The sequence below is a fragment of the Chrysemys picta genome, chromosome 2 (genome assembly GCF_011386835.1).
Source record: "Chrysemys picta bellii isolate R12L10 chromosome 2, ASM1138683v2, whole genome shotgun sequence".
In the NCBI taxonomy this organism is placed as follows: Eukaryota; Metazoa; Chordata; order Testudines; family Emydidae; genus Chrysemys; species Chrysemys picta.
In genome coordinates, this window is record NC_088792.1 from 114,455,627 (window position 1) to 114,468,074 (window position 12,448).

The window sequence follows — 12,448 nt, forward strand, 5'->3', positions numbered from 1 at the left end:
TCTCCCCTGCTGTCCACTATCATGTACACTCAATATTCTCTCAGATGACCTGTTCACAGAGGTGCTTATCATCTCTTGTAAGGTACTAGGACCCTGAGGGCTGGGAGGCCCCCAGAGCTCAGGCTCCAGACCGAGCTTAGAAGTCTACACAGCAATGAAACAGCCCTTCAGCCCAAGCCCTGCGAGCCTGAGTCAGCTGGTGTGGGCCAGCAGCGGGTTTTTCTTTTCTGTGTAGACATACCCTGAATGACCTCAGAGAGGTTGTTCAGATCTGACTTGGAGAGAGCCCAGCTGAGTTGTATGAAGGCCAAAGACAGAGTGGGTCATCTTTCTGACCTTTGAACTATTGGGCTCTGGTATTGAGGGTGTGCCCTACTACAAATGGCATGAAATATGAACCCTCTGGCTCTGAGCAAAATAAATACAGTATTAGGGAAATCTTTGACCCTTATTCTGATCATATTCATTATCTCCGATTCTAGTACAGATTTTGTAGAGCCTAATGATTTCTGTGCAATACAAACACATCCTGGATGGCTATTATGGGAGGAAAGTTGGTTTTTCAGAAAGATTTACATGATTCTCAGCTTGGAATACAATTGTTTATGACAATAAATCAATGGACTCCACTGATGCCGTGCCATGCAAAATGACTTTGAGAGTTGGGAAAAAAAATTGTACAGAGAAGAAAAGGAGCAATAACATTTCCCAGGCTACTTTGACCTTCTGAACAAGAACTGGAACTGGCATAGTAATTTAGATTCTAATCAGAATATCCAGTGTGTGGGTGTGCTCTGAGTCACAGCTATGATGTGCGCTCACTCCTAAAACAGGGCTTCCTAAATGTTTTTGTAAGTGTAACTTTGGTTTAGCTATCGTTTAGAAGAATCCCACGCTGCAAATGGCTAAAAGCTCAGGCGGGAACCATACGTTGTGGACGGAGCTGCTACCAATAACTTTGAAAGTTTTCAGATTTTTAATTAAGAAACCACAACTCAAATTAAGAGGTTTATTTTCTCTCAAACAGTTGCCAACAGCCACATCTGTCAGGCTTCAAGTGGTCTTTGACAAAAGTTTGTCCATGCTGCAAAAAAGGTCTAATTTTTCCCTCTTGGCATTTATTGTATTTTTTAATAGGTATCTAATTACAAAAGACAACACACAAACAACTCCAGGGGCATTTACTGAGGACATTTCAACCAAATGTAACTGCCTGGGCATTGTGCAAACAGTAGATATTGACTATGGTTACAGTTAATGGCAGCAAAATAGTTCAAGGAATCCTGCTGAGAAAAGGCTTTTTCTAGTGTTGTTACTATTACATAACTGGAAACAGCGAGAAACAGGCTTCAGTAAAAACCAGTTCACAGGTGCCACACGTTGCTTGCTCTCTTTGAGATCCTGTTAATGGTGCTGATATTACCTACTGCTTTAGTGAAATAAGCTTGAAAAAATCCACTCATTCTATTCTGTTGGAGTAGAAAGGAATGAATAACTTCACAGGCCATAGCCCTAAGCTGGTCCTTCCCTCCAACTGGAAACAGTGGTCCAAGTTCTGCTCTCAGTTACCCCAGGTAAATCAGGAGTAACTCCAGTGACATCACACTGGGGTAACTGACAGCATAATCTGGCCCCAGGTGTCTATAGCAAAATCGCTTGCCAGATGAAGTGCCATGTCATAGCATGGTGAGAAAAAAAGGCAAGTCAGCAGAAGGGTTACGATGTGGACAATACAGCAGACTGTACTAGTCGCTTCACTGCACAGCCAACTCTGCAGAATCAGCATGGGATGTGATCAAGAAAACGTTGACCCCACCCACAAAAGGTGAAATACTCCACAGTGAAGCAAGTCTTTCCAGTACTCCAAATGCAGGAGCTCAGTAAATCTGCAGAACAATGAGAGCTGCAGGAAACAGATGCCCACCTGTACTATGGGAAAGGTATGCTAGGAAGGCAAAAAAATAGACATTCATGCGCCCACATTTCCTCATAGGCTCTGTCTACACTAGCTTTTTTCCTTAACATTCCCCTTCGGGATGAATCTAGTATAGCCTGGCCACTGGCACTTTGAATGTTGTGTGACCCCCCTTCCCTCCAGAGCAGGTCTTAATGACCTGGTGGTTAAAACACAGATGGACGTTGGTGGCCTGTCTGCACTGGCATTCTCACCCTTGCTACCATCAGAATAGCTCTGTATTGACAGGAGCAGTAGCAGAAGATTTTTAAGAAAAATGTCTCATGTAGGTAAGGCTCCTGTATCCTTAGGGTATCTGAACAAAGTGCACACAACCATCAGTCCCTTGGGAGGACTTTGACACTGTCTCAGAGTCCTTGTCTGGCCATGCTTAAGCCATTTCTTAGGGCAAGTACAGTCAGCTTGTCTTCTGAGTGCATTGAGCAGCCAATATTGATCACCTTAGCCTCAGATGTTTTTCACAGATGCATGTCAGTGGCACTTCATGCAGAAAGAGTGAAAATTACTTATGTTTGTCCAATAATATTTCTCTGCAACCTTTAAATGTTCATTGTGCTTCCACCTCGGCTCCACTCCACCCATTGAGCATGCCCCTGTGGTTATAATTGGGCCTACAAGTTTACCCTAACTGTGAGTTCAACCATGAAAAGTGAACAAGATATCATAAAGTGTCTCAGTAATCAGTCATTACATATGCTGATGGGGAAAGTTGCAAGGGGAGAAAAAAGAATCAATTAACCCAAACAAGGTTGTTTACTAATATAACACAAGGACTGTGTTAAGATAATGCCTGGCAAACAAGAGAAGTGTGGGACCAGAAATCAGTGTACCAAAATTGGTGGGAAGACTTTGGGGGCAAGCTGATTACCATGACACAGGCTACCTTAATGACCAAAGAAGGGGAAGGAATGCCACCCCTGGTCACCTGGGACCCTGTCTCTATCTATATCTTCTGTGGCCCAGCCCTCCGGCCAGGTCACCTCTTTCCATTTATGTCCCCTTTTGGCATAACAAGAGTCCAGCTAAAAAATCCACACCCCCATCTAAAGAGAAGATCCTTCTACTTCTCTTGGGCTATGCTGAAGTTCCCTGCTTTACACTCTTGCTCCTGGGGACTGCAGAGTTCTCTCTTTGTTCCTTAGGCTGAATACTGCCTCCCAGGGCTTTTCCTCTAGAGACCCTTCTTGCCTGTAGTTCCCTCGAGCCTGCCTTAACTAGGCTCTTTTCACAAAGAGGGCTGTAACAGGGTGCTGGCCAGGAGGTCCTGAGCCAAACCCCTGTAAGCCCAGCTCTAATTAAGAAGCATTAATTGGGGCTGGCTGAGTACGCCACGCGTAATTGCTAGAAGAGAATAAGGCTGGCTGGAAGGAAGGGGCGGGGGGGGGAAGAGAAAGGAAAGGGAGGAGCCAAAGGCTGTGTATCCCAGCTGGCTGGAGAAGCTAGCTATCCCCAGGTTGCTGTTTGGAGCAAACTGTAAATAGAAGGTGGTGGGAGCTGGCACTGAAAATAAAAAGCACTGGTGATTGCACTCAGAAGAGGTCTCTGGCTGATTTATTGTGAGGGCAAGCGAAGGCCTCATTACACATGGGGGCTTGTCTGGGATCCAAGGGCCAGCAAACGTGGCTGGTGGCCCAGATATGGAGGAGACCCTAAAATTGCTGGTCAAACAGCAGGAGCAGATGCAGCAGGCCCTGCAAAGTTTTCAGCAGTCCCACCAGGCTGAGAGATAAGCCTTACTGACCTGGCAAGTTGAGCAACAGCAGAGTCTGCGAGAATTCATACGGGAGCAGACTGGCATGCAACAGCAGCTCCTGCAACGAGTGATGAGCCCTGTGGGAGGGGATGGCACCCAGACACCAGGCTGGGGACTTTGTAAAATGAGCCCGGCAGACGATCCGGATGCCTTTCTTGGGACTTTTGAGCAGGTAGCCCATAACTATGAGGCGGTGGGGACAGCCATTCTAGACCGGGTGGGCCTGTCGACAAAACGGTACTGCCAAAAGTTCCGGGCAGCCTGATGGACGGCGGCAGTGCGGCCCCGGGCATACTCCCAGAGGCTAATGGACTGGGACACATGTTGGCTGAGGCCAGAGATGCGCACGGTGGGAGAAATGATGGACACTTTGGTCCTAGAACAATTGCTGCAGAGCCTTTCCGAGAACAAATGTATCTGGATAAGGTGTCACCAGCTGGTCACTGTCGAGGCAGCGGTCAGGTTGACCGAGGAATATATCGAGGCAGAGGGTCCCCGGAAGGAGGACCGACCCCGGAAAGACAAGGAGGTGGGGAAGAAACTGGCAGAACCTTTTTCCAGAAAATGCCCGGAGAGAAAGGGGGAGCCCCGAGGAGCACCCGAGAGGCCCACCAAGCTTGTTTGCTGGTGGTGTGGGAAACCTGGACACACAACACGTGATTTCCCTGATATAGGGTGTGGGTGGGCTGAATTTTGTGGTTGGACTCAAGTTGGGGGGCGAAAAGGGAGACAGAAACTGTCCACCATCCCAGTGAGGATTGAGAGGAACCCCCAAATAGGCCTGATAGATACTGCATCAGCCTGTTCGCTTGTACAGAGGGGGCTGGTGAAGCCACACTGGCTGATCGTGGGGGCAAGGATGGCCCTCGAGTGTATCTATGGGGACAAGAGGTCCTGCCCGATGGCCCAGGTGTCTCTTGAAGTGAGGGGCCACATCAAATGGAAGTGGGTTGGAGTGGTAGAGGGGCTACCATACCCAGGGGTGTTAGGTAGGGACTGCGGCCCCCTACCTAGAAAGAAGCGGAGGGGTGCCCCGAAGGAGGGGGCAGATATCCCTAAACCGAGGATCCCAAGTAGGGAAGATGAGCGAAATCCCAGAAATAACAAAGAAGAGAACCCTACACAACAGAGCCCAGAGCAAACAGATCTGCAGGAAGGGTGAATAGGGGAGCTGGCCAGCCTGAGCTCCTTGGAAGGGGAGAGGGGACAATTGGAGCACCCCACAACACTGCTCCCCGGGGAGGGGACACAGAACTGGGTGGTGCAGGGGAAACTGAGGCACAGAGGGCCCCACGGGATGGCGGGATGGATCCTGACCCCCTACCAAAAGTAAAGGGGGAACAGGGGATGGGACGCCTTCAGGGATGCGATGACCTGCGGGCAGAGACGGAACTATGGGGGCAGCCACTCCCCGAGCAGTGTACATTTTGCAGGAGGGGGATAGAGAAAACCCCAGGAGAGGATGCTGGGAATCACCTGGCCAAGGGTGGGGAACATCCCCAGAGGAGCCCCCCGGGCAGAAGGCTGAGGTCAGCCGGACCTTGCAGTTCTTAAGGGGGAGGCATGTAACAGGTGCTGGCCAGGTCCTGAGGTCCTGAGCCAGGCCCCTGTTAGCCCAGCTCCAATTAAGAAGCAGTAATTGGGGCTGGCTGAGTATGCCATGCCTAATTGCTAGAAGAGAAGCTCCTGTGGGCCTCATTAGCTGGGGGCTATATAAGGTTGGCAGGAAGGAAGTGAGTGAGTGGGGCAAGAGAAAGGAAAGGGAGGAGCCAAAGGCTGTGCATCCCTGCTGGCTGGAGAAGCTAGCTATCCCCCAGGTTGCTGGTTTGGAGCAGACTGTAAATAGAAGGTGGTGGGAGCTGGCACTTAAAATAAAAAGCAGTGGTGATTGCACTCAGAAGAGGTCTCTGGCTGATTTGTTGCCACGGCAAGCAAAGGCCTCGTTACAAGGGCACTCTACTTGCTCCTCTCTCCTGGATCTCTTCCCTCTCTATGCATTTCTACCTGACCCTTCCACAGCTGGGATCACTAACTATTATTGAGTTCCCAGAGGAGGATCATCTGGGGGTTAACTGCTATGTCACAGGAAGGGTTGAGACCAACTCCCTTTAAAGGGCCAGCCAGCTTGTGACATGGACCAATGGTGAATCTTTTTGGAAAAATTGAATGAAATCAATCATTTTTATGTTATGTGAACATGGGGGGAAATGTTTTGCCTTTTAAACAAATTCTTGGGTCATTGTTTTGTTTTGGTAACTCAAGTTTTTGGTTGGTTGGTTTTGTAGAGGGCTTATTTGGTCTGTTATGTTTTTGTGATCTATTCTCTTGAAAATACAAAAAGAAACTTTAGGCACCTGCAATATACGGGTGCTGCCATGCAGAACAAATGAATAAAGGATAGTAATATAAAATAAATCCAATGATTACTAGTTAAAAGCAATCAGTAACTAAAACACCTGGCTCTGCAGGAGGAAAAATAGAAGAAACATCCCAATCTAATTTTTAAAAGCTCTAGAACATCTATGAAATAACTTTTCGTATAGATACCACATGGCTAATCCAGTCTACAAGATTCTGTCATGTGGTCTAAAGGATTTATTGCCACCCCTTTGGAAGGAATCGCATAACTCTGTTGTGACTTTGAGAAGATCACATTGCACACAACAGCAGCAAACTCATGCTGTTAAAAGCCTTTATACCACATCACACAATCATGTTCTTTTTCTCTTTCCTATAGCCATTTGTAACGAATCTTAATTAACAGAGGGTCAATGTTCTCTGCTAGCACGATTCTACTGATATATGTTGCCACACGCACTCTGCTTTCTGAGTTACTTAGAGTTCATGATAAATATTGCTTCGATACACTTTTTCATTCCATTCAAATTCCATTTCTCTCAAAAGAAGCCTGGCTGGCAGGTTCAAAGGGGTGAGGAGGAAAGGGGTGGTTGAGACGGAGGAGAGTGCTGTGTTTTCAATTATTCTCAGATTCTTGGTTGCCCACATATAATTCCCCCTTTGAAGTTTTGATTCAGCAAAGTAACAATGGTGACAACAGTCAGAGTAGCATGAAAACCATGTATTTTAATAAATAACTAGCAGTTTGGCTGAGCCTTGTACTGTAATTGTGCCTGAATGTGATGTTTGCAATGCACAGGGATCTGCTTTGGCATTTAACTAGTTTTGAGGCAACAAAGGCAGAAAGAGATGCTGAAAGCTTAAGTTCACTGCCACTGTTCCAGGACATTTTACCCCTCTGCTCCTGTCATACTTAACACACAGGTCAGTGACAAGGGCAAGACAAATATAGTGCATGCAGCATTTATCACTAGAAATTCCAGGCACAAACATGTCCCCCCACCTCTCAAGATAAGGCATGAAAGAAACAGAATAATAGATCAAAGAACTGCCTGACTAAGATTTAAAGAGACAGGCAATGTTGTCACCTTCTAGGTATGATTTCTCTCCAATGTCCTTGCCGTGTAACATTGTCTAAAAGTTTCATCTATGTGGAGAAACATCCACATACCTACGAAAATCATATCCCCTGATTAATCATATGCTACGTTTCCAGTGATGTAGCCCCCTGTGCCTGTCTGCATTAGGGTACACGGAGGATGGTGGACAAATGAAGTGATTACCTTCAGTGTTTCTTTTTAAAGAGGTTTAGCTTATATGTTGTTCTGAGATAAAGAGTGGTACACAGAATACACATGGAAATACTTGATCAATGCCAGAGACCCTACATTTCAGGATACCTGGTTTTGAGTTTTCCATCTAGTATCACTAGCCTTGTTTGTTCTCCACAGCCGTAAATGTTTTCCTTTTTAGCTTCAATGAGAGGAACTCAGCCCAAAGAGCATTACCCCACTTATTTCAGGGTACCAGCCGTGTTAGTCTGTATCCTCAAAAAGAACAGGAGTACTTGTGGCACCTTAGAGACTAACAAATTTATCCCACTTAACACTTTACACAAAAATGAGGCCATTGTCCTGAAGAGCTTCATACTCCTAAAGACTTAATACACTGATCAGCCACAACAAAAATGTCTTTTTTAACACACTTAGGCTATGGCTACTCTACAGCTTAGGTTGACATAAATTAGCCACCCCGCTGCGCAACATAACTTATGCTGATTTAAGTGCCGGTATGGACTGCGCTATGTTGGCAGGAGAGCTTCTCCCACTGACATAGCTACCGCTGCTCACAGGGGGTGGGGGAATTAAGCCAATGGGAGAACTCTCTCCTGTTGGCTTGGAGCGGCTACCCCGATGCAGCTGTGCCACTGTAAGCTCTCTAGTGGCGCTGTAGCCTTAATCAGTTATCCTACAAAGTGCTGATCGCTGTGGCTCAATCCAGCAAGCACTTCATTTTGTGTGTAAGTGCTTTTCTAGATCAGGTTAGATTGCGCCGCACCTTGCAGGATTGAGCACTCTCCAGCTTGACTTGAAATATTCAGTCTTAATTTTGTTTTTTAATGGATTTGTCAAACAGGCAAACTCCCTTTTTAAAAAGCCAAGTAACTCCATTGATTTCAGTGGAGTTACTCCTGATTTAAACCACGGTGAGCACTGGAGGCTCAATTTATTTCATCATTTGGAAGAAAAGGCTTCATTACACCAACAGCTCACTCCCTTTGGTGCAATTCTTGCTATAAAGGTTTCTCTGTGTATCTGCTGCAGATTCTACAGTGCACAGCATGTTGCAGCAGGCTCGTTCTTCTATAAAATGTTAATTCAATTGAGTGCCAGGATTGAGGCTGGGTAATCATTCACACTCTCTTACAAATTATATATAATACGGAAAGTTTAATCATTTAATAATTTCATTCACATTCTGTTTTCAGTAAAAAGCAGCCATATCATTTCAGCCCATTGTGACCGTTAGTTTAGATCAGGGACTGGCAATCTCTGGCATGCGGCTTGCCAGGGTAAGCACCCTGGCGGGCTGGGCCAGTTTGTTTACCTGCCGCGTCCACAGGTTTGGCCGATCGCGGCTCCCACTGGCCACAGTTTGCCGCTCCAGGCCAATGAGGGCGGTGGGAAGCCGCAGCCAGCACATCGCTCAGCCCAAGCCACTTCCCGCCGCCCCCATTGGCCTGGAGTGGCAAACCACGGCCAATGGGAGCCGTGATTGGCCACACCTGCCAAACTGGCCCGGCCCGGCCCGTGAGGGATCTTACCCTGGCGAGCTGCGTGCCAGAGGTTGCCGACGCCTGGTTTAGATTAAGGAGAACAACAATGAAGGACAAAAATAAACTCTTCAAGGAAAGAGCACGATGCTTACATTTCATTTGTCCTGTACAGTCATTTCCCCCGAACACTGATTTCATAGAAATGTAAAAGGTGCAATATACAGAAAAAAGATCAAGAACTATAGTTTCATAGCCACAAATACCGCAACTCTAAATATCATTTGGGGAGTCCTGAAAATATCCATTGCATTCACTTTACGTCAGTGCCTACTAGGGACTGGATCCTTTGCCAGCCAAGCTGAGCCTGGTATAAGACTAATATGGGGGCAAAGAAGGCTTAATGCTGCCTTTTTAGCTCCCTGCTCTAGAGGCTTGCCAGGGAGCTCCAGGGATTTGTTCACTCCCCCGAACATTCCCGGTTTGCTCTTCCTATTGTCTATAGCAGCTATGGGGCACTTTGTCAGTTGGGGATAGCTGAGCTCTGGCCACACCTCCTTGTGATCAGCCACATCCCCTACACAGGCCTGAGAGCAGGAGAATAGCTATTGGGTTCCCCTAAACTTTCCCTATGCAGGGATTATCTTTAGGAGGCCAGTTAAGCCAGATTTACAATCACTTTGAGCTGATTGGTGCAAAAGGGCAGAGAATCTGGCCCTGAATCTTTCCCTTTGGGACCTATAAAACCTTCAGTAGTGGGTGCAGACAGAAAGACTCTGCCTGACAGTCAAGAACAAAACAAAACTACAAAACAATCAGGGAGGATCCGCCTCTTTAATGACATCCTTATCTGATTCTCTTCTTATTAATCAATGTAAAGAAAAAATCTTTCAGGGATTTGGAAAACCCGAGAGAACATGAAAGAAGCTACATTTCTATTCTCAGAACCAAGCTGATCCTTCTCCTAGAAAAAAAATCTTTAACTTAAGACATCCTATTTAAGCTGCCAAACCAAACAAGCCAACAACTTGAAAGCTTGTTAGCCTGCCTTCACTCTTTGCATCAAACCTCCACTGTGGCAGCATGTTCAAGTGGTTCATCAGCACACCAGTTCCAAATTCCACCCTGACTGTTTGGTTTAAACAGCTCCAGTTCCAAGTTATTCAACTCACATGGATTAGTTTGCAGCCAACTAAGCTTTCAGCTTCTTGCTACATGGTTAGTTGACGGTGCCTAAAATTCTATTTGCTGTTGCCTGAAGGAGGGTTGATTCCAAAAAACAAATTAATGATGATTTTTTTCATTCACAAATTGTTTAATTTTCCCATAATAAAGGAAATATTACAGATTGGTCTAGAAGCTCTGTAATGGCACTTTTTTTCCTGGATCAATTTAAGACTCCTGTCATTGCACTGTAATTCTCAGCTGACATTTGGACAAGGTGAAAGAAAGCTTGCCGGTGACTCAGGAAAAAAAAAAGTCTTTGTACTGTCAAAAAAAAAAAAAAAAGGCATTGCATGATTAAAAACACACTGTTGCTACAAAATGCTTCCACAGCACTTCAGTCTGTCACTCAAGTTATTTAAACTCATTGTTCAAGTCCCCTCCACTGAAGCAGCCACTACATTACAGTTCTTTGCTAATACAAGCAATAAGTCCAACAATAAAAAAACAACCTTTCAAGATACTTCACATAAGAGTCCTTCTCTTTTGTGCTGTAAAAACCCTGATCATATTGCAAGCCTAGAAATATAAACTTAATTGCTTCCTTCTTTACTCATTTTTAAGATTTCCCCTTTTCCTCCCCCGTGTCTAATTGTTACATTGTTTTTTCATTTCATCTATCCACATCATGGTTTTGTTTCTTCTACAAAAATCAAATGTGGTCACTTACACTTTTCTCGAGGACAAACACATCTTGATAACATCTCCTGCTCCACCATGATGCTCCTGTTGGGTATTTCAAAGATCCCTTGAATAGCACTTTGAAAAGCCAAGCTCACTTATGCAAACTTCTGATCTTCTCTCATACACTTGCCTCCTGTGTGTTGTCACATTACGATCCTTAAGTTGTTGTTATTTTCCCTCCTGAGAAACCTGTGAAACAGGTCCAGGAACACACATCTAATGATGCAGAAGAGGTTTTAATTGATTCATTGCAACAAATATCCACCCTTAACAAAAAAATGCTCTGTGCACTGTGTTGTTAAAGGGAGTAATCACCTAACACTTCATTTGAAGTTCCACAACCCACAGAGTCTAGCAGCCTGGGTACTTTAAAGGGAAATTAGTTTAAAATTAATTTCTGGATTTGTGAAAAACACAGGAGAGAATTTAAAATAAAGATTATATACTGAATAAACTCTACCCAACTGTGTATTACAATAGGTCTGCTCTTTCTTTTATGTAAGTATTTGGGTGCTTGCTCTCATTAATGTTGCTTTGTATATGTCACTGGAAAACAGCCTTGCTGTATGTGCAGTTTGGATGTATGTATTTTGGTCAAATGAAAAGCACAAACAAATTAAAAACCTATCCAATCATTTAATCACTTTTATTCATTCTTAATGTTTGGTATTTGTCTGCTCTGCTATAAACGTCTGTCTCTTTTCTTCTAATAAAATAGTAGCTCTGGGGTCTTAGGACATTTTGCTGCTGTGGAATAATTGGTATTTTTTCTCTTTTAAACCTGGGCTGGTTTATTATTGCATTCATGGAAGTACCCTACTGCCATTAAAGCCTCAAATGTAACAATATAACTGGTCAATTAGTAGAAGTTATTCAGCAGTAAATACTTACACTCATTAGTAAAATGATCACACTGAGATAATAACATCATACGTCTGTCATCATACGTCTGTGACGTGCCAAGCACACGTGGGCACTATGCAAATAAAAAGTGAATACTGAACAACTGAAAAAGGCCTCTTGGTTTTTCTTAGTTACGTTAGATGATGCTTTTGTCATTTAGAAAGTGAGTGCTGGATTGTCGTCGGCTCCTGAGCAAGTAATTATGGTGAAGACAGTGGTATGGAAACTTCCCTACCCCTTATAACCCCATCTCTGCTGAAGCCAATCCCAGTACTGTGTACCACTACAGAGTGCTAGGGGCCCCTGGGGTACACCTCACCCGCACCTCTGCACCAGCAACAAAGCTGGCTGGCCAAAGAGGGGACAGACTCTGCATCTTCCTAAGTGTTGGGAGAGCAAGCTCCTCTCTCAGTGAGCCAAGGAGAATAGAGAATCTTGTGCCAAAAATATAATGCTTCTTGGGGCAGAACAGCGGCAGACCAGCCCTGTGCAGTTCTGTGCCTTAGCGGCACAGACTGGTCTTTAGTGATTTGAGCATCATGGGCCCAATTCTGTTCTGCATCTCCCGGGAGATGCAGCAGAGAAGCTTGCAGTTCAAGAGAACTGGGGGAGATTAAAGGTGTTTTTACACCACCTTTGCATCAAAATGGACCCTGGTGTAAGTCAGAACAGCCTCAGGGCTGCTTTTCCTTACAACAGCCTTGACCTATGCTGCCTCTGCAGTGCAGCCTAGTTCTACATCTACTTCCCGCCTCCTAACCCTTTCCATGCCCCTTCC

At 45.2% G+C, this 12,448-nt stretch overlaps 1 protein-coding gene across 2 annotated transcripts in view; it reads right to left on the reverse strand.

Moving 5' to 3' along the window:
* The window catches only part of PTPN3 (protein tyrosine phosphatase non-receptor type 3), a 341,924-nt gene extending 330,992 nt beyond the window's left edge, over positions 1 to 10,932 (reverse strand). Inside the window, exon 1 of one of the 2 annotated variants that reach the window (XM_008169326.4) lies at positions 10,754 to 10,932. In XM_008169326.4, the coding sequence (XP_008167548.4) occupies positions 10,754 to 10,802 (49 nt within the window). In that variant the 5' untranslated portion in view covers positions 10,803 to 10,932. The remainder of the gene's footprint in view (positions 1 to 10,753) is intronic. The other variant, XM_065584007.1, reaches the window with a different exon arrangement.
* Positions 10,933 to 12,448: the final 1,516 nt, after the last annotated feature.